The 27,763-nt window shown below is 41.9% G+C and overlaps 2 protein-coding genes across 2 annotated transcripts in view; one reads left to right on the top strand and one right to left on the bottom strand.

Annotated features, from left to right (window-relative positions):
* The window catches only part of WT1 (WT1 transcription factor), a 340,397-nt gene that overhangs the window by 118,049 nt on the left and 194,585 nt on the right, over positions 1-27,763 (bottom strand). The gene's annotated exons all lie outside the window — the stretch shown is intronic.
* RCN1 (reticulocalbin 1) lies at positions 1,282-17,517 on the top strand. The gene is made up of 6 exons (XM_062620288.1): positions 1,282-1,520; positions 10,171-10,364; positions 11,806-11,984; positions 12,506-12,566; positions 14,819-15,018; positions 15,912-17,517. Exons 1-6 carry the CDS (start codon positions 1,312-1,314, stop codon positions 16,017-16,019), a joined length of 951 nt encoding a protein of 316 aa, XP_062476272.1. The 5' UTR covers positions 1,282-1,311; the 3' UTR covers positions 16,020-17,517.

Genomic DNA, 27,763 nt, shown 5'->3' with positions numbered 1-27,763 from the left:
CATTTCACACATCACACAAATAACTTCATATTCCTCTGTTATTAAGATCAAACATCAAGCTGATGATTGATTACAACACCGACTACAACACAGTGGGCAGTAAGATATAGCTGTTACCCACACAAACGGCTTATCTCTTAGCTAGCAGCACACTCCACCACCAGGTGGATAAAGAAGGTAAAAATTCAGCACCTTGGCACAGCCTTGCCTCTGGAATAACATTAGAAACTGTCTAATATAGAGGTAAGAACCACTGAGAGGAGCGTTAGAAGACTGACAGAAAAGAGCTGTATTTGAATCGTATGAGATTTCTGAATATGTTAATGAAAACTTTGTTTTACAGGTACACGCCTAATAGAAAAATAAATAAAAATTGCATAGCCTCTCACTAGCTTTGTAAATTCAGACACAGCTGGTATGATCAGCATCTATTTTCATGCCACTCACATACTAGGTGCAAACGTCAATTACCTCTGTCTAGAAGTAATTTGCTCAAGCTGAAGAAAATAAATTATGATTTAAGGAAAAAACTGGATCTTTTTCTCTGCTAAATGGTTTGGGCTTTCTTTTTCCTCCAATCCTCACTTCCCTTAGAGTAGTAGTGACCCTGTTACAACAAATATCCTCTACGAGAGTGCTGCCAACCCTCTATTATTTTTTTTCCTGCGTTTTGGGTATCAGCTTGCTGTGACACTCAAGACCCACAGGGGTGTTTTTTGTTTGTTTGTTGGGGTTTTTTTGTTTTTTTTTTTACTTGTATCCTTATTGTTGCTTGCCTTGAAAACAAAAAAAAAAATCATACTTTAGTCCTTTTCTAACCAATTTCGGACGACAGCAGAAACCATCAACCTGGCAGGCGGCTGGAAGCACATGATCCTTAAGGTCCCTTCCAACTCAAACCATTCTGTTATACTCTGGGCGAACAAACTACACCGAATAGCAGAGGAACAGGAATGAATGATCGGCTGGTTGCGCTGACACGGTTCTTAGCTGTATAAGCTCAGAACGCTTCCATGAGGAACGAGCGGAAAGGGTCTCCAAGCTCCCAGCCTCGTTCTGCCGCAGGGGTTCTCCGGCTCTACCGGACGAGCCGCTGCGACCCCCCCGCGACCGTTGGGCGGCTCTCGCCACTCTGCAGACGTGGCGTCGGGCCGGGCCGGGCCCCGCTGCTGGCGACCGCTGCCCAATCGCGTAGGCGCCGCTAACCGGCCAAGGGAGGAGCGGGGCTGGGGAGCGGCGGGGTGGGGCAGAGCCGGGCTCGGCGGGCGCCGGGCAGCGGAGGGGTGAGGGGTGGTGGGTACGCGGCGGGGTATGGGGGCAGGCGGGGCGCGGTGGTGTATAGCGCTGGCGCTGCTGCCGCTGCTGCCGGGAGGCCTGGCCAAACCGACAGCGCGGCAGGAGCGGGCGCGGCAGCACGAAGACCGGCCGGGCTTCCAGTACGACCACGAGGCCTTCCTGGGCAAGGAGGAGGCGCGGAGCTTTGACCAGCTCAGCCCGGAGGAGAGCCGGGAGAAGCTGGGGTAAGAGCCGCGGCAGCGCGGCGGCCTGCGGAAACGTGGCAGCAGAGGGAGGGCCCGGCGGGGCGGCGGGGCAGGAGCCGCTGTCCCCTCGGCAAAAGGAGACCGGCGGGAGGGTAGGGGGTGCCGCCCGGCCACGGCCGAGACTGGCCCCTTGCTGTCAGGAGGGGCTCGTGGAATGGGTCCTTGTAGCGCAGAATGGGTGAAAGGGACCTCTGGAGATCATCTAGTTAACACCCTTGCTAAAGCAGCGTCACCTAGAGCAGGTCACACAGGAATGTGTCCAGGCAGGTTGTGCATATCTCCAGAGGACTTTCCACAGCCTCTCTGGGCAGCCCGTTCCAGTGCCACCCTTAAAGTAAGGAAGTTTTTCCTCATATTGACATGGAAGTTTCTGAATTTGAGTTTTAGCCCACTGTCCTTTATCCTGTTAGTGGGCACCACCAAAAAGAGTCTGGTCCCATCCTCTTGACACCCGCCCTCAAGATACTTGCATTCATTGATAAGATCCTCTCTCAGTCATCTCTAGGCTAAATAGGCCCAGCTCTCAGCCTTTCCTCACTGAGATGCTCCAGTCTTCTAATCTGCATAGCACTCCACTGGACCCTCTCCAGCAGTTCCTTGTCTTTCTTGAACTGGTGAGCCCAGAACCAGACACAGTACTCCAGATGCAGCCTCACAAGAGCAGAGTGGGTGGATAACCTCCCTCAACCTGCTGGGCACATTCTTCTTAATGAACCCCAGGACACTATTAGCTTTCTTGTTCACAGCGGTACATGTCTGGGTCATGGTTAAGTTTCCACTAGGACTCCCAGGTCCTTCTCCACAGAGCAGCTTTCCAGCTGGCCAACCCCTAACCTGTACTGCTGCATGGGGTTATGCCTAGGTGCAGGACCCTACACTTGCCTTTGTTCAGCTTAAGTTCCTCTTCACCCAGCTCTCTAGCCTGTCCAGGTCTCATTACTGTACAGTCAGTGGTATCTCTTCAGTTAGACTTCTTTCACACCTGCTGATTTTACAAACAAGCAACCAACAATTCATTGCTTCCATATTTTTCTCTCCTGCCTTTTCTGGTCCTACAGCAATAAGCTTTGCGGAGGGAGCTGCTGTGTGTGGTGCTGTGCTCAGTGTTGGACAGACCTCACCCACTGCTGGAGGGTTTTGCTGCTACAACTCCTTATCTCTGGGTCACTTGCCTGGACCATATTAGTGTGAATCAAGTTTAAACTATTCCTCTTTTATAGCTCCATTTACAAGTCCACTTGAAGTTATCTTCCCATAGCTTTTCCATGACTTACAGTATTGCTCGTGCTTCCATGCTACACTTCACACCAAGAGTAGGCTCCATCCAACAGTTGCCTTATTTTACTGCTTCTCCCTTCTGTGCATCTAAAGAAAATCAGATCACTAGTTAGAACCAAGTTTAACAGTAAAGAAAAATCCTTTATATAGTTACTAACAAAATTGTTTAAAACATCTGCATGCTTTCACTAAGATTACCTTTGCTTCACTAAGATTACCTTACACTTCCCTTCCATAGGGAGAGGTACTTATTTGATGTCTGTCTAGTTCCACATTAATCTGTTAGTGCAGTATCACTATTATCCCACTGACTAACCTCTTGATGCTCTGGAAGCTGTCACTGCTATTTACATGTATCTCAGTAAGTAAACAGATAAAGTGGTTATCAGAAATGAGCATACATGATCTATGACTTAAATTCTCATAAAGCATATCACTAAAATGGACATGCCTCTTTAAAACTGGTCTACACTTGTACTGACCTGGGAGTGTTCCTGCCCTTATGACAAACTCCATGACAGGCCATCCCTTCTCCCTGTCCTGCCGCACTGGATCATTTGACAAGGGAAGAATTGCATATTGCCCACCTAATGTGCAGCACCACAACTCATTTGGCTTTCAAGAAACATGACAATCCTGGTGCAGCATCCAAGGACTGCGTTAAGAGGCTGGAGATGAGATAAGAAGGTGAGTGGGGCTGCAGTCCTCTGAACCTTCTCCCTGCCATTTCTTGTGTGCCTGTCATTTTCAGAGAATTGCTACAGATTCTCACAATATAAATATGTGATACCTAAATATAAATGTCTCTGGGTTGTATACAGGCTAAGGCCAGAGTTTATAATCAACAGGCAGCTGTACTCACATCAGGTGCAGAGGAGAAGCCTTCCTTTTCTAGCCACTTCGTAGCAATAATTTCCTTGCCCCAGCTGTCTTTCATCATCAGAGGTCTTTGTAGTCTGGCAGCTTAAATCTCTGTAGCAGCAGTTGCATGTACCTGTTGCATGTACCTACCCTCTAGCTTCTTTATTATGATTCGGGATACTGACTGTAACCCCAGTTACAGTCAGTCTCTCTCATTTAAAGGGAGAAAGTAAGCTTGCAGGTATTACACACTTGCGCATGTCAATTCCTATGTATGAGCTGAAATTTTGTGTCTGTTAACATGCTCCTTGAATTTTTGCTGTATTCAAGAATTAACTATTTAAAATAAAGGCACTAAGGCTTTTCAGTCTGATCAATGCACATTAGCTCCACTACAAAGCTTAGAATAAGCCTGAGCTATTTTACAGGTGACTATCAGTATAAAAAGCAAGGTCCACAGTCCCAATATCATGTTATCATAGAATAGTTAGGGTTGGAAAGAACCTTAAGATCATCTAGTTCCAACTCCCCAGCCATGGGCAGACACACCTCACAGTAAACCATGTCACCCAAGGCTCTGTCCAACCTGACCTTGAACACCGCCAGGGATGGAGCATTCACAGCTTCCCTGGGCAACCCATTACAGTGCTTCACCACCCTTACAGTAAAGAACTTCCTCCTTATAGCCAATCTGAACTTCCCCTGTTTTAAGTTTTAACCCCTTGCCCCTTGTCCTATCACTACAGTCCCTAATGAAGAGTCCCTCCCCAGCATCCTTATAGGGCCCCTTCAGATACTGGAAGGCTGCCATGAGGTCTCCACACAGCCTTCTGCAGGCTGAACAGCCCCAACTTTCTCAGCCTGTCTTCATATGGGAGGCGCTCCAGTACCCCGATCATCCTCGTGGCCCTCCTCTGCACTTGTTCCAACAGTTCCATGTCCTTTTTATGTTGAGGACACCAGAACTGCACACAATACTCCAGGTGAGGTCTCACAAGAGCAGAGTAGAGGGGCAGGATCACCTCCTTCGACCTGCTGGTCACGCTCCTTTTGATGCAGCCCAGGATACGGTTGGCTTTCTGGGCTGCAAGCGCACACTGAAGCCAGCTCATGTTCATTTTCTCATCGACCAACACCCCCAAGTCCTTCTCCGCAGGGCTGCTCTGAATCTCTTCTCTGCCCAACCTGTAGCTGTGCCTGGGATTGCTGTGACCCAGGTGTAGGACCTTGCACTTGGCATGGTTAAACTTCATGAGGTTGGCATCAGCCCACCTCACAAGCGTGTCAAGGTCCCTCTGGATGGCATTCCTTCCCTCCAGCGTTATCAACCGAACCACACAGCTTGGTGTCACTGGCAAACTTGCTGAGGGCGCACTCAATCCCACTGTCCATGTCACCGGCACAGATGTTGAACAAGACAGGTCCCAACACCGATCCCTGAGGGACACCACTCGTTACTGGTCTCCAGCTGGACATTGAGCCATTGACCACAACTCTCTGCATGCGGCCACCCAGCCGGTTCTTTATCCACCGAGTGGTCCATCCATCAAATTGACGTCTCTCCAATTTAGAGACAAGGATGTCATGTGGGACAGTGTCGAATGCTTTGCACAAATCCAGGTAGATGACATCAACTGCTCTACCCCTGTCCATCACTTCTGTAGCCCCATCATAGAAAACCACCAAATTGATCAGACAGGATTTCCCCTTAGTGAAGCGGTGCTGGCTGTCACCAAGCACCTCATTGTTTTTCATGTGCTTTAGCATGCCTTCCAGGAGAATCTGCTCCAAGATTTTGCCAGGCACAGAAGTGAGACTGACTGGTCTGTATTTCCCTGGGTCATCCATTTTCCCCTTCTTGAAAATGGGGGTTATATTTCCCTTTTTCCATTCGTTGGGAACTTCACCTGACTGGCATGATTTTTCAAGTATGATGGACAGTGGCTTAGCAACTTCATTTGCCAGCTTCTTCAGGACCTGTGGATGGATTTCATCAGGTCGCATGGACTTGGGCACGTTCAGGTTCTTAAGATGGTCTCGAACCAGATCCTCTCCTACAGTGGGCCCAAGGTCTTCATTCTCACAGTCCCTGCATCTGCCTTCCAAGACTTGGGTGGTGTGGTCAGAGCTTTTGCCAGTGAAGACTGAGGCAAAGAAGTCACTCAGAACCTCAGCCTTCTCTGCATCCAGGGTAGCCAGCTCTCCCGAGAGCTTCCGGAGGGGGCCTACATTGTCCCTAGTCTGCCTTTTATTTGCTATGTACCTGTAGAATCTCTTCCTGGTATCCTTAACATCCCTAGCCAAGTTTAATTCTAACTGGGCCTTAGCTTTCCTAACCTGGTCCCTAGCTTCCCAGACACATCCCTGTGTTCTTCTCAGGCTGCCTCTCCTTGCTACCACCTTTTATAAGCCCCTTTTTTTCCTTCTAAATTTCCTCAGCAGCTTCTTATCCGTCCAAGGAGGTCTCGTGGCCCTCCTGCTGCACTTCCTTCTAGTTGGGATGCAACACTCCTGAGCTTGTAGCAGGTGATCCTTGAATATCAACCAACAGTCTTGGGCCCCCCTTGCCCTCTAGGGCTCTATCCCATGGAACCTTACTAAGCAGGTTCCTGAAGAGGCCAAAGTCTGCTCTCTTGAAGTCCAGGGCAGTGAGCTTGCTGCACGCTCTTCTCACTGTTCTGAGGATCTTGAACTCAACCATCTCATGATCGCTACAAGCAAGGCTGCCCTGGAGCATCAAATTTCCAACCAGCCCTTCCCTGTTGGTGAGCATGAGGTCAAGCATGGCACCTCTCCTTGTCAGCTCCTCTATTACTTGCAGAAGGCAGTTGTCTTCCACACAATCGAGGAACCTCCTGGATTGCTTGTGCCGGGCTGTACCGTCATTCCAACAGATGCCAGGGTGGTTGAAGTCCCCTGTGAGGACAAGGGCCTGTGAGCGTGAGGCTGTTCCTATCTGTCTTAGAGCGCTGCATCCACAGTCCTCTTCATCAGGCAGTCTGTAAGAGATCCCCACAGTAATGTCCCCCGTAGCTGTTCTCCCTTTAATCCTGACCCACAAACTCTTGTTGACTGCTCACCTGTTCCCAGACAGAATTCCATACTCTCCAGCCTATTCCTAATATAAATAGCAATTCCCCCTCCCCGCCTGCCAGGCCTGTCTTTTCTAAATAGCCGGTAACCTTCCATTCCAACACTCCTGTCGTAGGAGCCATCCCACCATGTTTCTGTGATGCCTATTATATCATACCCCTGTAGATGTGCACACATCTCTAATTCCTTGTTTGTTCCCCATACTGTGGGCGTTTGTATAGAGGCATCTGAGCCAAGCTCCAAATGAAGTCGGCTCATTGGCTGGAGCAGCTGGAATATCTCTACATTGCTCCGAGCATTTATTATAGGTGCTGGCAACTGACTGGGTGTGTTGGGATGGAATGATGCGCCCCTCCTCCAACACATCTAGTTTAAAACATCCTTGACCAGCCTGGCAGGCCTTCTTCCAAAACCACTCTTCTTTGTCAGACCAGCTCCACCAGCCCCCAGTAGACATGGCCTACTAATTTGTGTCCCATGTTCAAGACACCCAAACCCCTGACTATGGCACTACTGTTGTAACCATTTATTAACATGGCCAATCCTCCTAGCCTTTTTAGGGTCCTCCCCTGTATCCTGGAGAATTGATGAAAAGACTATCTGAGCTCCAGAGCCCCTAACCACCTCTCCTAGGGCTCTGTAGTCCTTATGTTCTCCAGGCTACTGCTATCTATATCCCTAGCACCCACGTGGATCGCTAGAAGTGGGTAATAGTCCATGGGACTTACTAGAGCAGGCAGCCTCCCTGCCACATCCCTGATCTGTACCCCTGGTAGGCAACACACCTCTCTTGAGACCGGGTCAGGCCGACAGATGAGTGCTTCTGTGCCTTTCAAAGTAGAGTCCCCTACTACTACAACCCACTGCTTTTTCCTGGCAGCACCAGTAGAGATCTTCTTTACCAGTGCATCAGCCGGTTGTTCATGGTGAGAGTGTGTTTCCTCATCAGCCCCCTGCAGGACAACAAAGCGGTTCTGGGTGGGGACAACAGATTTAGGAGGAAGCCCCTTGCTTTTGATTGTCCTCTTCCTCCTTTTTTTTTTTTTTTTTGTTGCTGTTTCCCAGCTTCCCGGGTTAACGGCCTCCTTCTTTCCTCCATGAACTACAGGGGACGCTTGAGGCCCCTGCACAGCTCGGGCCTGGAGCAAACACTCCTGCTTCCTCTCAGCTTCCCCCTGACATCTTGCAGCCTATTGACAGCATCCCGCAGCTCAGCCCCTGCTGCAGGAGCACCTCCACCAGGGAGCACCGAGTGCAGCCCTGCCCATTGTGCACCCTCCCCTCACCAGACCAGTGCAGGCACTCTCTACACCCCGAGCTCTGCACTGCAGCCTCCCCTCTCACCGGCTCTGTCTGGGTGCCTACGCTGGCCACCGCCGGGGCAGCCAGAGCAGAGCTCCCGGACCGGGCCCTGGTCATGAGGCGAGTGCTCACCACCCCGCCCGCCTGCCCGCACAAGTCGCCCCGCCTGGCTCCTGCTCGCCCGCGCTCCCTGGGGCAGATTTTACCCGGTCAGGGCTGGTGCCGCCCCTCCTGGCTGCGCCCCCTGTGCGTCCCTGCTCGCTCTCGTCAGCTGAGCTGCCGGCTCCTGGGCACGGCCTCTCGAGGGGTTGAGGCTTCCTCGGTGTCTCTCGCCGCTCTGAGTTGAGGCTCCTGGACGCTGAACTTCCCCCGCTCCAGTGTTGAAGGCGCCCTCTCTCGAGCTACTCACCTCCGCAGTATTATCCATATTATGGATATGCTTGTAAGCAAGACTAATATTCGCTCCGCATCTTCAACTGGAAAGCAGAGTGAAATACTTAACACAGACCTATAAAAACAGGTGAAAAGGAAGATATATGAGACATTTTCTGCTAAACAGGCCTGACTTCTTTAACCTTAAAAATACCAAAGAGCTACTAACAGAATTATTTATTATAAGTAATACATTTAGCACTAGAAATATCAGCAAAACCAATTAAATCAAATTCATCGTGGGGCAAATATATTGACAAATACAGTCCATTGTTCATTGAAAGTGACCCTTGGCAGTCAATTCCCTGTGAGACTTACACAAAATAAGTTTCCCAGTCAGTTGATTCATACTTCACTACTTCAGAAAGCAAATTCAGCAGCCCCTTTTCCCCCTTTTAGCTCAGAAATAGCATACTTTTGAATTCAGTCTGATACTGTCAAACTCGCACGAGATTGCTGGAAATTCAGCAGAAACTACTGTTGTTAATGGATTCTACTTGCTACTGTCATAACTAAGGCTTTGGAAAGACATCTCTTCACTAGTTGAGCATTTCCAGTTGGCCAGGGTTGATTTCTTTGTGGAGAACCAAGGCACTGAATTGTAATAAATTCTTAAAAGTGCAGAACTTCTCCCTACGTCCTGGGGCTACCTGGAGGTTTAGGGAGCTCACATGTGAATCTCAAGTCAGAATTCAGAGAAGTCAGTTCCTGCTTCTGTTGAATTGCCAGCAATCTGCCCCAGATCCAAGGGCAGCGTACATAGCTTCCCACAGGCCGGTGCCCAGAATATAGTAACACTATGACTAGTTTATCTACAAGTTGTGGAATTAAAGCTGTATTCCTGTTTTAGACAAAGTTTTTATCACCTAGTCTACCACTGTAGCTGGGAGAGAAGCATTTTACATGCTCAAACCCAAACTGGTGGTATTTAGCAATTACAGGTAGCCCTTGAGAGATTTATTGCAGAGAATCTAAATGTTAGAGGAGAATGTTGACTGTTTGTTAACGTAGCTTTTCCGTGTCTGTTTTACCTGCAGCTTTGTGCAGACTTTTTTTCAGAAACTTTGCAGAAGTTTCCTTGGGAGTACACCAGTACCTTTCACTTCTACTGATTTCAACAGGACTTGAGGCTAGCAGCTTTACACAGGACAGTGGCTCATTATACAGTTATATAACTCACTCCACTCTAGTGCCAATCTGCTGTCAAGCCACAGGAGAAACTACAGGTGTCCTCAAAATCCTAGATTTTTGCCCTAGTTGCCTCCAGCAAGCTCTAGTACAGGGTTTCTCCAGAGATGAAGTTGTTGTCTCCTACTCTGAGCCCAGCGTGGCTAGTCCCTACTGACAGTTAAGAACATATCCCCTGAAGTTAGTAGATGCAACCTAAATCCAGATATTATGTGAGGTACTTTGTTTACTAACTTTGATCATGCAAGTTCCATTTCAATTATTCATAGCAATTTGAATAAAGAATAGAGATATGTCCCTTAAAATAATCTGTAAAATGCAAGAAAGTCTTAGCCAGTACGACAACTTTATAAGTTTGGGGCACTACTTCCTTTTTTTTTGTGGAAAATTGGGGCCAGCTAAAGATTACTAAAATTGGGCTGACCTGTAGTTTGTTGTTCTGTCAATGATTAAGGATGCTGGTCTTTTTTTACAGGAAGATTGTGGATAGAATAGATGACAACAAAGATGGCTATCTCACAACAGAGGAATTAAAGAACTGGATTAAGCGGGTACAGAAACGCTATATCTATGAAAATGTGGCTAAAGTTTGGAAAGACTACGATCTCAATAAGGATGATAAAATTGCCTGGGAAGAATACAAACAAGCCACATACGGTTATTATCTAGGTAAAATAACGTTTTCAGATTATATGATCGAAGACTGTTGAGATTATAAAGCATGATTTTGTGCCTTACAGTCGGCAGGAGTTCGGTGTCACATTGAGGACTCTTGAACATTGCATTAAATGTTATAGATAGAAGTCAAAAGCACTTCCTAGTTGTTGCAGCCATTTCCACGAGTCACCAGTACGTGGAAAGTTTTGTAGAGGGATTATTAAATGTACTGGCAAAGCTGAATTAAAGTCTCCTCCAATTAGAAATATATTACTTTTTAATATTAAAGATGGTAATTTAAAATAATACATTGTGTAATTAATCAGTATTTGTCAATTCAGTCTTTCTTAAAGAGTCTAGATGCTAAAACTTTAGGCTGGGTCTAAGCTATAGCAAAGTTATCGATTAACATAGTTCTTGCAGAATAATATGCTTAAGACTGCAAATGAAAATCCTTAACAAATCAGGCAAAAGAAGCACATTAAAAATATACCTGCATCTTTTGTTTGCCCCACATACTTTTCCTTTGCTTTTTGTAAGTTAATGAAGGAGGAGAAGAGATCACTAAATGGCAATGCTGACAGAACAACAAATCAGTATTAATTGACCATTTATACTTACTGAAAATAGAAGAAAATATCTATTTGGCATAGAGGCAGTTTCTGGAATAAGCTTCCAGTAGCAGTAGTAATTCCAAAGACTACCTTAAAGAGAAGCTTATTACATTTGTGAAAGGAAATATTTAATGCACGATCCCTGTAGCAGTATTCCTGGGAGCCCTTCTCAGCCCTTTGTCTTTGCTCTCTATAATCCCCAAGATTTGGAGAACAGCTACTACATTGTGGTCTTGTGTTTATGCACACTTAAAATTCCAGTTGTAATTCCTGGCCTGGTCTTTTTCGACTGCATTTGTCTTCCAACATGTGAATTGAGAAATTGTTATGAGTACTTTTCATATTTGAAGTCAGTTTAGTGATCCTATTTTAAAAAATTAGTCTTCCACCTTGTGAAACCACTTTTCTTTAGTTTGCTTACTTTTTGAAACAGAAATGTTGTTTAGATCATATAAACTCTTAAGAAGAATAAAGCTTGTGTGAATGAAATCTACCCCAAATACTGCCTAAGCAGTACTTATAAAAGCAGATTAGAAAGGAAAAAAAAAACAAATCTATGAAGGGCAATACACAATACTGCAAAATCCATTATCCTGGGTTGCAGCAGAAGGCTTAGTCAAGGATTTACCTATTCTACTAAATCACCTTTGAAAATCAAACCAAGTACTCAGCTCCTGAATTTAAAACTTCACAGGAAAGATATGTTCCGTTTTAACATGGCAGCTATTCTGACAATAAACCTTTGTATTTCTAGACTTTAAGAGCAAATTGTGGTGCTTCATTGTGGTAATATGTTTTAAAATGAACATGCTTTTGAGATTGTCTTGATGAATTTGCAGAAAATCCAGAAGAATTCCAAGATGCAACTGATCAGCACAGCTTTAAGAAAATGCTACCCAGAGATGAAAGACGATTCAAAACTGCAGATCTGGATGGAGACTTAGCTGCAACTCGTGAAGAATTCACAGCTTTCCTTCACCCAGAAGAGTTTGAGCATATGAAAAACATTGTTGTCTTAGTAAGCAGAACAAACCCAATATCATTATTTTTGCTTTTATTTTTTGGATGAGCTATGAAGTCTTCCTCTATCCAACCTTTCCGTACAGGGTTCAGAAAGGGACACACACATAACAGCTAAGCAGGGAACAGAAAGGGATGCCTTTCCTCAAATTCACTTGATTTAGAGCTGTCAGTACTTGTTAAATGCCCTTAAACAGCTCCTAAATCGATTCAAGAAACAGCACCAACTTAGACCAGAATAAAAGGAAGGCTTTGCTGAAATGCAGCAACTAAGTGTTTGATACTTGTATCTGCATTTAACTTAAGTATAGTGTCCAGTTCATTCATGCAGGAATCTTTTTCAGCATGAAAGAGTATATGTATATTCATTGCATAAACAACAGTCACACTGCAGTCAGAAAGAGTACCTTTGCCTCTGTACAAGGGCAAGTTAAGGCCTCAAAACATTAGATGATCAAAGAGGTGAGTAGTCAGAATTCTAAATTCGCTTAATTATGTTGATTCAAAACTGTTTTCCAGGAAACCTTAGAAGACATAGACAAAAATGAGGATGGTTTTGTGGATCAAGATGAGTACATTGGTAAGTGTTAAGATTTGTTTCTTATATAATCTCCAGTCTGGTTGTCCCTCTTCTCTCAAATTTACAGCAGTATTACACAATTCTGTGCTCCAGTTCTATTGTTTTAAACCAACCATCCAACCCGGAAAGTTTTAACTTTATTTTAGGGAGATAGCCACATCACCAGCAAAAGGTTCCTCGCACATTACAGCATAAAATTCTCCTCTTACTATTGTATAATTTGGCTAAGAGGCTCTGGAATACAATATTTTTCATGACGGGAATATTCTCTGTACACATGACCATATTAACAGCTTTTTGAAGGCGCTGTTTAGAAATGCAGGAGGATCAGAGAGTGAGTTAATCTCTTCCCAGTTTGAATGGTACCTGACTATGCAAAATAGCTTGGAAGCACACATTGCAAAACACAAAATTGACCTTTTTTCTACTAGTTATTTTCCTAGTGTAATAGTAAGCAAAACCCAATACTTCTCTAGCAGTGATGCCATTATGTTTCTTAGAGGAATAGAAAATGCATTCAAAATGAACTGTGCAAAACCAGCACCAAGATTTAAGATTCTTAGAGAAGTTGTGAAGTGTGTGAAAGTTAGCTGTGCATTACTTCAGTGGCAGAAAGAGCACAAAATGGGAAACATCAACAGCAGATCAGTCACAGTTAATTTGCACAAACCTCAGCCACACGAGGCAGTTAACTGCTGTCTTGCACTTGGATGTATGAAGGCAGAACAGAAGCAGGACTAGATATCAGCAGTACAGAATATGTTTTAGCCTTTTTGAATCATTATGCTGATACCAAAAGCTACCTTCTCCCACTGCACTCATTTTGGTGGGTTTTAAATGAAGAAAGTAGCACTAGGAAAGCATGAGTGCATACTCAAGGTGAATCTTTCTGTTTCTGATGGTGCTATAAAGATCACTTCCCATATAATCAGGAACAATATACACACATTAATTAATGGCAGGAGGTTCTATTCCTTGTAAATTATATTTAGCCTCAGAATGTGAATGCTGTTCATTTATGACTGAAATAACAGAGCAGCATAATTTCCTCAGTAATTTCAGTTCATTCAGTGACATTACCTACGTATAATTATAAGGTAATTGTCAACATTTGTTACCATGTGAATGCTGTTTTTTCATGTCTTCTATAGATAGGAACATAGAATGTTCTAGTCACGATCACCCCACACTGGCAAGGATGATAAAAATCAAATTGACAGGACGTGTCAGTTGCTTCAAATAAACAATATAATTTGCACTTTGAAAAAAGAAAGTGAATGTGTTGTCTGAAGTTTTCGTCATGAGTTGAGGAATTCGATGCTTTAAATACTCCTACTTCCACTTTTCAGATGTAATCTTTTTTTATGAAGTTGGGGTTAAAAAACAAAGAGAAAACTAAATTTCTTCTTTGGTAGATCTCTTCACCTGTGTGGAGCATCAGACACCTCAGGGGGCTTTCTCCGCATAAACTCTAGTTTTAACACCATGGTGCCAGAGACCTAGAGCACTTCCCTGGGTTGTGGACATATACAAGCAGGGTGCATGGCCCTTTTCATGTGCCCTTCTGCACCAAGTGTGGTGCCCTCTCAATACCTGTTTGCCCACCCTGCTCATAATCCCAGGCCAGTTGAACTCTCCCATGATTGGTCATCATGATGCCCAAGATGCATCAGCCTCTCTAGTGAGGGCTGCCTGGCAGGGCCTTGTGCTTTTCCTCTGGTTTCCCTAGCTCCAGGAGCCCCCTGTACATGTCAATCCAGTGCTCAGCCACAGAACTCACTGTTGCCACAGCTGAATGCCTCACAGACTGAGCACAAGATACAGCGTAGGACTGATCAGAGCAGCTCATGTAATCTCTGCATCCTGTGTCACAGATGGTACACCACCATTCCAAGGTACCAGTCGACAACACAGAACACACCACTGATTTGTGACTTCTCCAGGCCTTTTTTCAGTAGAATACTTTCTACTGAAGGGGTGTGCTGCAACATGTTTTAAAAAAGGACTCATCTACTCAAAATTAAATTCTCTTACAAAGATCTCTCTAAAAACAGGACAAAAGCAGTGAAGAAACCTGCCCAAGATAAACACAGCTAATCTATTTAGACCCACATTTCATTTTCTGTACAAAGAAACACTGTGCAAAGGGTGAAAAGTTTAGTATTCTGAGGAACACTATGTAAATGTCTTTAGTTTGTGAATAATTTGCAAATTAAATATGACTTGAGCAAGACCTTTTATTTGCTCTCCAGCTGATATGTTTGCAAATGAAGAGGGTGGACCAGAGCCTGACTGGGTGATTACAGAGCGTGAACAGTTTGCAGATTTTCGTGACATCAACAAGGATGGAAAGATGGACAAAGAGGAAATTCAGCACTGGATTCTCCCACAAGACTATGATCATGCACTGGCTGAAGCCAGGCACTTGGTCTATGAATCGGATGTAGACAAGGTACTTAGAGTTCTAGTATACTTTAAAAAAAAAGTTATATAAGTTGTTATGGTTTTGGGTTTTGTTTGCTTTTTTGGGGGGAGGGGTTGTGTTTTTGTTTGTTTGTTTGTTTGTTTTTTACCATACCAGCTTGCAGGAATTTATTAATAAATTTTCTTACTGATACACTTTAAATGCAGTTTTAGAGGCTAGAATTGCTAGTGCATTAATATATCAATGCCACCTTCAGTTGGTAAGGTTAGAATCTCAAAGTAGTAAAATACAGTTTATCAGTTCTGGAAGTCCATTGGATTAGATAAATTATTTATCATCTTAAACTTGGAAGTTTTAACACGGTAAAAAAAATACTCTTAAGAGCAGTCACAGTTTTTTTTACGCTAATCTAGACTACAAGAGAAAAATAAAAGATACATTACATAGGAGGTAGCAAAACCAACCCCCAAACCATTTCTATAATCAAACATAGATCTTTGGCTTAAAGACTGGCTCATTACATTCACTTCCTCCACCTGAAAAGCCAAAACACTCTTACACAGAGAGCGTGTAAATTGCTAATATAAGCACCCATCTTCAGCAAAGTACATGAGAGGATTTTCATTTTTAGTGTCAGGAAGGCAAACCCAAAGCTCAGAGCAAAACTGTATACCAGAAAACCCATATACTGTTTGGTGGCGAGTTAATAACAAGGAACTGCAATTAGCAGTTTGACCCAAGTGAAGACAGTGGGACTTCTTTCTTCCACTGCTGTTCAAATTTCACTCACCAGAGTTCCTGAACCTGCAGTCTGCTGCTTTGAAGCAGCATTTCCCAGGGCTCTTGTTAAGTCTGTACTGGTGTGTCTTTTACTTAGCTTTGAAAATGTCCTTACAGAGATTTTATTTTCCTCTCACCAGGATCAAAAACTAACAAAAGAAGAGGTTCTAGACAACTGGAACATGTTTGTTGGAAGTCAAGCTACTAATTATGGGGAGGACCTCACAAGAAACCATGATGAACTATGATACAGTATACCAGCCAGTATGCCACAGACCTTTTCTCCGCTTTAGTGAAATCAGCATGTCCATCCACTTTTTTTTGGAAAGATGGGCAAAGGACACACTCAAAACCAAATTACTTGCATTAATATATTTTTAACATGCCGGCTTATTACCTCAGAAACTGCGTAGAAATAGCTTTTTACTCTTTTCACATGGTTAAATACAGTATCTAATTACTGCAGTTTAATTTGGGATAAAAAAAAAAGGTAACTTTTCTTTATATTAGATTCTGACCTGGAAGAGGCACTTCTAAAAACATAATTGCAAGGATCTTTAATAGTGAAATATTTTCTTCAAATACCCACTTTTACTACAGTGAAATGCAGCTAGGATTAGAAAGAAACTCAGTGTTTAAACAGACTGAATTATTTAGTTGTCTTTTTTTTATAACATTTAACAATTCAGAGCTATACTTTGACCTGCGTGATCCACAACCCTTTTCCCCACAGTTTTTCTCTCCTGGTTTTGGGTCAGAGATGCTGCAGAAGGTATCCAAACAGCCTTCTGGTTCATAGCTTCACAAGTGCAATGTGTACAACCAACCCTTTTCTCTAATCCCCATCAAAGTGCAGAGACAGCACATGCAACCAAACAACCTGTGCCGGCATTCCTCAGCGAGGGTTGTAGAGCTTAGAGTGACAGCTGCTCCTTCTGACAACAGAATAACATACAGTTGTTTGTGGGTTGTTGGTCTGCTGTTTCCTGAGAGCAATTATGCCACATGGAGCATAATTTATCTCATGCTTTTTGTGCTTTACCCAAGCCATACTCTTGTTCACACAGTGTGAATGGCAGCAGTTCTGTGATGGAGAAAGAATGAGACATATCACCCCTCTGGGCCTTCTGTCTCCTCTGCCACATAACAGGACAGATTTATGTGGCTAAACTGGTTTTATATTTATATACATATGAGTATGTGTTACTGAAGCAACTACATGAAGACAGCTTTCCTCCAAAAGAAAGGGTAAGCTTTCCACACAGGTGCTTTGTTTTTTACTGTATAATGTGAGCGGTTAAAAATATATTTTTATATACCCAACTTAGATAAGTTTGGTTGGTTTTAAATGTACTGTTTTGAAACAAGCACAATAAAACAAGTACTTTTTTTTGATACTATTAAGGTGCAATAACACTAACAAAGACTAGCATAGAGAGTTGATGTGAAAGCACACACCAAGCCTTTAGAGCCAGTAGTTCCCAAGCTCTGGGTCATTGGCAGCTTCTGCAGCACTGGGTGGTCATCTGCAAACAGCTGCTGGACAACAGCACCGTTTATTCTTCACCTCATTAAGAAAAAGTTAGAAATAAGTTGAATATACATAGTTGCTATCGCTATCACTATAATTTGTTCTGAACACTAATACTGGGAGATGAGTGTTCCACAACAGTGTTCACTTAGACGTTCCTTCAAAGTCTGGTGTACAGAATCGCACACTGGTTATTGCACAACCGTCCAGAGAGGAGCTTTTGCAATTTAGCAAGTTTTTGAAAATCATCATCAGACAATGCAGAACTGTGACCTCCATAGACAGTGTCATTTTTATAAGGTTATATATGAGCTGTGGTGAAATATTTTACATCTTCCAATTGAAGATAATTAGATACTATGGTCTGGCAGAAATTATATGTTCTTGTTAGCACAATTACTAAGCCTTTGGTGTGCACTTCTTATGGCATTGTCAGCAATGTCTCCAAAAAGTCCCTACCTCTTCCATTAACATACAGTAGGACAAATGTCATAAGTGAACCGTTTTTGCTTTTCCAGTACCCTCAAGTTAAATGCCTAAATGCAGTGTTATCCGAGAAGCAATAAAATTGTATCTTGGCACAAGTAAAAGATTATCTGGTTTGTTTATGACTTGGATTTTGAAGTGTTGATTATATTCAATAATCCTAACAATTCTAAGAGGTGTTTGTTGTCTTGTTTTTGTTTTTTAAGTATTTCTTTCATACAGAAATTTCATACATTTTCATATTTTAGTAACAGAACTGCAGTACTCTTTTGCACTCAGATCTTCTACTGTTCCAGGAAACAATACCTTAGAAAACCTCAAAATAAAGCTTGTTTCCTGCAAATAAAACTGCAGCTCAGACTGGATAGTAAGCGGATTTTCACTGAAGCCCAAGGGAAGGTTGTTTGCTAACTCTTGTTGAAATTCAGTAGGAGGTGGGTGCTGAGACTCCAAGTGTTGCCTTCAGCTAAACATGACACTTCCAAATCCACTGCATATACTGTCCCAACACAAAATTGCATCTGAGATCTGACAAGTAATCACATTTTCTTCCATGTCACTCAATTTGGAATAGAATTAGCATTATGTGAGAGAAATCATGTTCCTGTGTTTGTTCTCAATTTTTACTAATATTTCGAACATATTTGGCATTTTCCAGTATTAAACTATATTTACATGAATAAGAAAGCTGAAATCAGAAGAATTATTCATGAAAGCAGGAACTGGAAATTTAAACCTGTAGTATTTTACAGTAAAATGTTTTTCTGCACAAGAAGAGTGATACTCTGACTATATCCAGCTATGAAAAAGGCAAACATAACAATTAAAATGAGGTTTAAAATAATAAAGTTATTAATAATGGGTAGTGGGGTTATCATAAGATTAGGAGCTTTTTTTTAAAAAGCACAATATAGAAACATATTTTTAGAGAACATCTGTATCACTGATGTGATTTCACTCTAAATGTTACCCTCTCCTTTCTACAGCTCTTCATAGTGTTTCACTTACCAGCATTCAGTAATGCACAGTACATTCTGTGCATTAAATTTTCCTTTCAAGCTCAATGCACTAAGGAAGAGTAACTCCAACAGAGACTAGAGCTTCTGGGTTTAAATTTAACACTATTTAAGGAAAGCAAACCTTTGCTAGGGGATATGACTGTTAACATTGTGATTTTTCAAGCTTAAGGTTTCTAATGGGCTTTGACTGTTCCAGAGATAACATTTTTTTCCTAGGTAACATATTTCAAGTCATATTATGAGCAAATGTTACAAAATTTTAGTGTAATGTGAAATACTGTAATGTCAGATAGCATTATTTATCTGCTTAATGTGACTAAACCCATTAATTGCTGGGAGTCATACTTCATCCCAGCAACATGAAAATCCATTTTGTGCCTATCTTGTCAGTTATTGCCTATTTTCTTAATGAATTGTGACGTAGTGAAATTATGTTGGGAAGCGTGTTTATATATTTCCAACTGCAGGTTCTGTATGGTGTCTCTTATTACATAGATCCTCCATTAACTCAATGTTTTCATTATGCCTGTGCCACAACATATCAAAGGTGCATTTTTCTTACTTGGATATCTGGTATAGCCATTATTATTGCACATGCAGTTTTAATTATTAGAATTTATGAAATGAACTAAGTGGCTCATGTTCATTCTTATATTTCCATTTAATGATTCAATCAGGTTAAGTCTGTCTCCTGTTCCAGTCAAGGTGCTTCACAGAACTCCCTGAGGAAAGGAGAACACAACCCATCCTGATCTAATTATACTTACACAATTATCGTGCAATAGTTGTATATTGCTTTATTATTTGCAGTGCAGAAGTTGATCCTTATCCCAGTGAAGTTAATGGCAGAACTAGTCCCTATGTAGAGAGACTAAGGCCTTGGACACCTGAAGGCAAGCAAGACAATAGGATGGTGGGTCTGAGGTTAGAAATGACCTTACTACCATCAGATCCTGATCTCCTTACAATGACTGAATACCAGTTTTTATGAATTTAGACTGATTCATACTCACAAAAGACAGTTAGGGCATAAGTCTAGTTCATGGAAGGCAGTGTCTAATGTTTTACTAGTCTGTTCAAATAAACTTTGCCATTTTATTGAAAGATGGTTGCACCACTGCTAGACAAGTTGCTGTCAGCAAATGGAGCTGGTTTTACAGGGTGAGAGGAGGAGCCACAGAAAACATTTCAAAGCCAAAGATCTTGCAAAACCTGACTTGGCTTGGAGTCAAATACTTGGAAACATCCACCACTAATAAGCTGTACCCTTCTGTTCATCACTCCGATTTCGTGTGTGCTATATTCCATTTAGTATGTCCAACAAGAAGCATATTAACTATATTTACTAATTAGAAGAACTTGGCATGATTTTCCACATAACTTTCAGGCACCAGTAAGACTGGTGTCTCTCAAACTCAAGTGCTGTACAGGTCATTCCAAACATGATGAATTTCAAAGCAGCCTCAGAAGAAAAAGTTACCAACTTTCCCATAGTGTGAAATAGTGTGCATGGGATGTACATGGCATATGTGACACAACAGGCAATTTCACACCTGCATTCTCTTATCTCCACAGGATAAGGTAGAATATCTCTGACAGACAGGGGTATCTCTTCACTATGCCAGTGTGCTGATTTTGGCTGGGGTGGAGTTAATTTCCATCACAGTAGCTGGTGCAGGGCTATGTTTTGGATTTGTGCTGGAAACAGTGTTGATCATACAAGGATGTTTCAGTTCCTGCTGAGCAGTGCTTACACAGAGCCAAGGCCTTTTCTGCCTCTCACCCACCCCACCAGCGAGCAGGCTGGGGGTGCACAAGGTTCAGCGAAGGGGGCACAGGCAGGACAGCTGACCCAAGGGATGTCCCAGACCATACGGTGTCATGCTCAGCATATAGAGCTGGGGGAAGGTGGGGACATGGGAAGCAATGGCGTTTGTCTTCCCAAGAAACAACTTACATGTGATGGGACCCTGCTCTGCTGGAGATGACTGAACACCTGCCTGCCCATGGGAAGCAGGGAGTGAATTCCTTGTTTTGCTTTGCTTCTGTGTGCAGCTTTTGCTTTACCTATTAAACTGTCTTTATCTCAGCTCATGAGTTTTCTTTCTTTTCTGTTTTTCTCCCCCATCCCACCAGGGAGGAATGAACAAGCAGCTCTGTGTTGCTTTGTTGCCAGCTGGGGCTAAACCACAACAGCGTCTGTCAAGAATACAATTATCATATATACGCATTATTATTTCTACTGATAATTAAAGGGTATTCATTTTCAGCACAAGTGTTGGCTCTGGTAAGAGCAACAGAGTTCTGGAGCTCAGTTTCATATACTGCATGTTTGTCATTGTGGAAGAATTTATCTCATAATCGCAAAGTGCCCAAATATGATCTGGTTGGCTAGCATTTGAGGTTCAGTATTTGCCTAAGTGTTTTGTAGTTGGTCTCACATTTGTGGTCCTAAACCCTGACATACCTGAAATTCCAGAACAGCTATATAGAACAAGTCATGACATGATACTGAATAGTAATTATGGGAGACATGTACCTTAGAAATTACAATGTCTCATCATATCAACAAGATTTTAGATACTCATCAAGGCACTTTCACAGTGAAGTGGGAAATGTTTTCTTTACATAGAAATAGCCTGACAAACTTTAAAATGAAAGTCTACTGGACCGGTGGGGGTACAAAAACCTAATGAAAAATTAATATGGCGTTTGAAGACATACCTTAATCCCCAGTACAGCTTTTTTGGTGCTTTTGAGGATGGTGGTATGGTATCACAGAAAGATGAGCTGATAATGCCACATTCTCAAAACAGTTTCAGTACAGCACTGCCCAGGAAGCTGTTGTCACTGAAGATGCTGCATTTGTACTTAGCAGACTGCTGAGATTTAGGTAAAAATAAAGTGCAAAAAAATAAGAAAAGCTATTTAATAGGCTACTCCAGCACGTACTATATTCTCCCAACTGTTGCTGCATTCTGAGGAAGTTACTGGATGCATGACAATGAATGTTGTGTTGTTCACAATGAATCCTACCACTACCATTCAAGTTAACAAGTTGGTATCAAGGCCACAGTACCTAGGAAGACAAAAAATAAAATTATTCTAATTTTCAATTATTGAACTGCCAAGAACATGACTTCCTCAGGACTCTTCAGGACATACCTTCTGTATGGATAAAAGCCAGTAAGTTTAATGTTCAGGAAGGAAAAAAAAAAAAGAAAAGAAAAGGGTTGGGGGGCTTTTACCATTAGATCAACAGTAAGATAATGCAGACATACCACAAATAGTATTGGCTGGATTGGCAAGGTAGATACATCCCCCTCAAATTACTCAAAATGCTTCCCCCCCAACTTTATATATAGCTAAACTGAAGTTCTGCTGACATGGCTTTCACTGCATCTCACAGGGCCTGGGTTGCTGGGACACAGAGAGGAAAGGAGTGCTAGCTGGGAATGCATCAAATGAAGTGCAAAAGAATTCCTGAATCCTTTAGTTGGTAAGATTTAGATGAAACATCTTAAAATCACAGGGAGGGTGTTTTTGTGTTTTTTTGTGGTTTTTTTTTTTTTTAAAGAGGTGAATTTACAAGTGAATCCCACAGGCAGCAGAAATGAAGAGAGTGGCTGGAGAGGTATCCTAAGAATCTAATAAAATCAAAAGCTTTCTTCTTTATTCCTGCTCTTCATTTAAATGATTTTTGCATTAATTCCTTTGCCTGAACCTCCTATTCTTTGTCCTTAAATTTTAAATTCCATTAGCAGTACCAACACAACATTTCTAGGAACCCCCAAATTGCCCCAAGTCACTGATAACTTTGAAATTCTTTGTGCTGAAGAAAGGAAGTTTTCAAAACTATTATGTCTGCTCTAAACTGGATGCAGCAAAGTATAGTTAACTAAGTACAAGTGATTAAAAGGAGTATCATTGCATTATTCCCAGCTATATTAATTAAAGAAAAATATGTCTAACCTGGAACAGGCAGATTTAGGTTTATACTGAGTTAGAATATTCTAATTTACTACCCAAACATTTAAAAGTGAACTCTATACAAGAAAAGTATTTGTATACTTCTGGTAGGCAGAAACACAGAGTACTGTTTTCCTAGAGACAATAATGGCAATAATTTATACTTGAGTCTAGTTAAACTAGCAAATGTTTCCTGCATGACTCTTGTCTTCAGTGTAGTTGCATGACCACTAAAGTTCTAGGATACCTTGAGCTAATAGTCAAATCACATGACTTTATTCCAAGGCTGCCTACTCAGCTTCTTAATAACAATTTCTCTCTTATATCAACTCTACAATTGCTGCATGAGCTGGGTGCAAAGTTTGGAAACTGAATCATCACACAAAGGTTACGTAATTATTTCAGTATAAGAGGGACCTTTCAAAAGCCTTGCTATGAGCTAGCATTAGGTTTACAGAACAGTTATGTGGACATATGAATGAGTATTTTGATATTTTCCCTCATTTTGCAAGGAAATCAGTTTTCCAAATTTGCTTCCCCAAAGCTTGTACAAGGGAAGCAAACTTGCATACAAGACGTTAAATTGGATCTTCTGGGATAACTAGGGTATAAAGTAGGTTTTACTGTAAATCAGACTGTATTTCGTGGTGCAGCTTTGTAGCTTATTCAGAGAATTTTCTAGACTTGTAACTGTGATGTAGATAAACATTAGGTTATTTGTGGGAACCTAGGTGCAAAATGCAGAGACAAGAAGGGTTCCCTCAGCTCTGAGTTCAGAAGATATAATTATGGGTGCACGAAGCAGCAGCGCATATATCCTCCGTTTATATTTCTGCATCCCTTTATAACGTACACAGACAAAGTTGAAATAAAGCAGACAAGATGAAGAGCAATGAGAAACAACATGATGAAATACTGCCTTTGAAATTCTCTTTATTCAGCTGGAAACAAAACATTTTAAAAGGTGATAATGTTTTAAAAGCTATTTACCTCGCCAGCCAAATCAAACTGACCAAAATCTAATTTATTCCTTGTCTTGTTTAGCAGATGCTTAAAAGATCAATACAGTTGTCTCTGTAGATCAGCATGAAATATTAACCAGTCTGAGTGTTCTGAAGCTTTTTACAACATATTCAGCCTCATTAAACGTTAAGTAGCCTTGAAATATAAAATAACTATCAGCTTCCTATCCTTCAGACACAGAACAAAGGTAGCTCAAATGTGGGAAGCAGGAGGGAAAAAATATTAAATGAACTGGGAATTCACAGAGAAGTTAACTTAGGAAAGCTGTCAGTATAAATTGACTCAATCAGATACACTTTACCATAAGGAAAGGTAATATTGCCATATTAGAAGAATACCCACTAAGGTAAAAAACAGTGGTGTGAAATTTATAGCATGAGAAATTCATTAAAATATGTCTCTGACCATAAATATACCTATCTTAGGCCCAATAAACTTATCTTAGGCCAAATATACTAATTTATACTACAGCTACTTTCACCCCTCATGTTTGCTAAAAGATCCACTCCCTGGGTTCAGTGAGAATGAAGCCCTCTTTTTTCTGCTTTTCATTATTGGCTTGTATGTTAAAAATATCTGGCCAATACAGCAGAAGAGTTCCAGGTTCACTAAAGAGAAATGTCAGCTTTGCAAATCACTGAAAGTAACCGGACATAAACTGTCAAAATAAGTCAAGGAAACAGTGGGGTTATTGTCAGTATGTAACTCAAGCCTGCAATCCAAGATGTGGCTAAAGGTTGTAGACGATATAGCAAGACAGTTCTACTCTAACATACAGATCAACTAATCTAGCTAAAAATGCTGCTTAATTTTCATATGTGCAGGACATCTAATGCCTTTTCCTCCTATTTGCCTACTTGCTTTACAATTACTGCATAATGATAGTGACAAATAAAATTCAGCCTCACACAGTATTGCCTTCACCGCTGCAGAGTCGGTCAGGGTTTACAGAGAAGCTTTTTATAAGGCTTTCTTACTGCTGCTTGTTGTCTTGTATTGCTATCGGACCAGATATACCAGTGCTAGATTTTATTACAGCCACCTTCTCTCAATTGGCAAGATGGTAACAGCAAGAAGTGAAACTGTGTAGGATTTATTCTCCTGCAGAGATAACGCATTTAGTAAACAGTATAGTGAGTTATTAAGTCAGAACTATCAAATTCTCTTATACAATGTAATGCTATAAATGACATCAATCAGTCATAGCAAAAACCATAAGGAGTTGAAAATAAAATGAAGAAACTAATTCAGTACACCTAAAGGGAAAAATAATATATTTTTAAAATAGATATTTTTAGATTTCTGTGCCATAAGCAAGATATCAGTGGGCTCACAAAGAATAAGTGTATAAGGCACATTAAGAAAGGATACTTAAATAGTATTTGACATTGGGCTATTTTTGCTGCATTCTCAGAATAGAACTGAAGATACTTTTGCATTCCACTGTATTACACCATATTTTTATATTTTCCCTACCTGCATGCTAGGGTCAACAAGCACTGATTAGAACAGCAGCAAATCAAATGTTTTACACGTATTTGAATGCTGGATTTTCAGATGTGCCTTATAGACAGGGTTACGCCATCTCCAAAGACACTTTTTAAAAAGAAATTTAAAAACACATTTAATCCATGTTGTGAGCAAAGCCTTGCACTTTAGTGATTTAGACAACGGGCAAGCCAAAGCCTAACCACTGTACAGGCTCAGGGAGGGCAAGCAAAACCTTAGCTTTCCTGTGCCCTCTTCAGTTCTGCCCAATCCCACCTTGCTCCTGGTAAAACTCAGAACAATCACAGATAAAAACAACCAGAACCACACTCATTCCTTCCCTATTCATGGGTGATTCACAGACCTGCCTGCTCAGTTCCACTCAGCAGAGGCAGCTCTGTATTTCTTAAAGCCATGAAAGAGCACAATGAAACCATAAAAAGGCACATGGATGAGGCTGCAGGATGTGGGCAGGAATGGACAGAATTCACGTAGCCACTTAAGGAGTGGTGGTGCCTTGCTTGATTCTTTAATGCGAGTGCTTTGCCTAAATTGCAGGTCCTGCAGGTTATTTGGGAAGAAAGGTAATTTGACAGTAGTGTCAAGCATTTCTTTGATACCATGGAATAACACAGAAATGGAGCAAGACAGTTTTCTTGCTGAGATTGCACAGCTCTTTTATCCAAAAATCCTCTTCTTTCAAGGGTATGCTCATTCATGTATTATCCTCATATCTCATTAAACATCTAGTGGATACAAAACATGACAAACAATGGAGTTAGGTCACCTAAGTTTAGCTATGAAGTTGGCATTGAGGCGTAAGGTAGAATGAGCAGGCACAAAGATGGGGATACATAGGCAGCAATAGTACTGCAAAGGAATTTTACTGATCTGACTGCTTTCAAACACACCTGGAAAACTTGCATTTGCACAGATGTCTGTTTTACTTTCTGTGCTCTGCTCTCCTTGAAAATTTGAGAAAGATGAAGAACACTAGTGCCAAGATTACTGTAAATACCTACTGAGGCAAGGTGTAAGACTTTGCTTTGATCAAGTTGCAGTTATACTTCCCTTAGACATCCATCCAAACCCCTTTCCTGGAATGCGGTCTTTGAAGTCTTGCAGATTCCGTTTTATAACAAGACTTCTCCTGTCTATGCACACAGTTAAACCTTTTAACTGGGTAGTCACTCATTACTCATAACATTAATACTGCAACATCTTTTCCCTGACAACAGAGTTGCCCCTGCACATGCTCAGCTCAAAGCACTACTGCAAAGCAGAGCTGACACTCCACTCCCCAAGACTCCAACTGACTATCAGCAAGACGAAACAGAGAGGAGAAAAGGAAAGTTTCTAATAGACCAATTGACTTTTCAGGGTGGTGCCTCCACCCATGTGCTTTCCCTTTTCTTATGCTGTAAATTCTTCAGCAATATATTTTGGTTCAGCACTGGAACAGTGTTTAGGACAGGGAAACTGTGTCTCATAACTGGGATTTCTAAGAGTTACAGTACCAAAGACTGGTTGTTTTATAACTTGTAACTTTGACTAAAATTCATACCTCAAGACCACCAAATCATAAAGAAGTAACATAAAAGGGAGGCAGAAAACAGTCACACAGATCAGAACAGCATACAGCAAATGCATCAACACTCAGCTAGTATTAATTGGTATGGCTCAAAAAATGTATTTTCTCTCTCTTTTTCAAAGTACCTATGCTCATTTACATCCAAAAACACTGTTTAAAATAAATTCAGCTGTAAACAACCCTCCTAGATAGAAAAAAAAAAACCAACAAGCATCCCTGTACATTTTTTTTTTTTTGCTGCTGTAGAAGACATGCAATGGATGTATGCGCAGTAGCCCATGAAAGAGACGAGGAAGCAAATTATTCTGCTGTTTGGATTAAACCAGAATTAAAATGTTAGCATATATGCGCATTTCTTTCACTGAGGCCTAGAAAGATATCCTGGTACTGTAGATTTTCATTGTTTCTAGAAGAATTTAAAACCTATTCAAGATGATCAAGACAAGGATATGTACACACCTATCAAAGGGCAGTAAGAATGCCATCAAAACATGTCAATAGGAATGCATGCTGGCATTGACTGGTATACATTAACTTTTTCCGCAGTATCTATTATGGGGTGTCCTGGGTTCAGCAGTAGCAGTCATGTTTCTCCTTGGTAGCTGGTGCAGTGCAGTGTTTTGACTTTCGGCCTGGGAACAGAACTGATAACGATGTTTTGATTTGGCCAAGGACTTTGTGAGGCTCATGCTCTGCCAGGGAGGAGGGGGAGCCAGGAGGAAGCAGAGACAGGACACCTGACCCAAACTGACCAAAGAGGTATTCCATACCACAGCACGACATGCCCAGGGAGGTAACTGGGAGTTAGCCGGGAAGGGCTGGGAGACTGCAGGGTTGGAGGAGGTATCGGTCGGTGCTTGGTCGGGCTGAGGGGGGCAAGTTATC

This window comes from Pezoporus occidentalis, unplaced genomic scaffold (assembly GCF_034315485.1).
Source record: "Pezoporus occidentalis ecotype Australia unplaced genomic scaffold, CSIRO_AGI_Poc_V1 ctg22, whole genome shotgun sequence".
Taxonomy (NCBI): domain Eukaryota; kingdom Metazoa; phylum Chordata; class Aves; order Psittaciformes; family Psittacidae; genus Pezoporus; species Pezoporus occidentalis.
Note: the sequence above shows the minus strand (reverse complement) of the source record. Positions and strands in the feature narration are given on the sequence as shown.

Bases quoted from the DNA above. Each gene is read 5' to 3' on its own strand.
- RCN1 (XM_062620288.1), top strand. From the start codon at position 1,312: ATGGGGGCAGGCGGGGCGCGGTGGTGTATAGCGCTGGCGCTGCTGCCG. The intron at 1,521-10,170 runs GTAAGAGCCGCG...CTTTTTTTACAG, and splicing joins GAGAGCCGGGAGAAGCTGGG to GAAGATTGTGGATAGAATAG. The intron at 12,567-14,818 runs GTAAGTGTTAAG...TTTGCTCTCCAG, and splicing joins GGATCAAGATGAGTACATTG to CTGATATGTTTGCAAATGAA.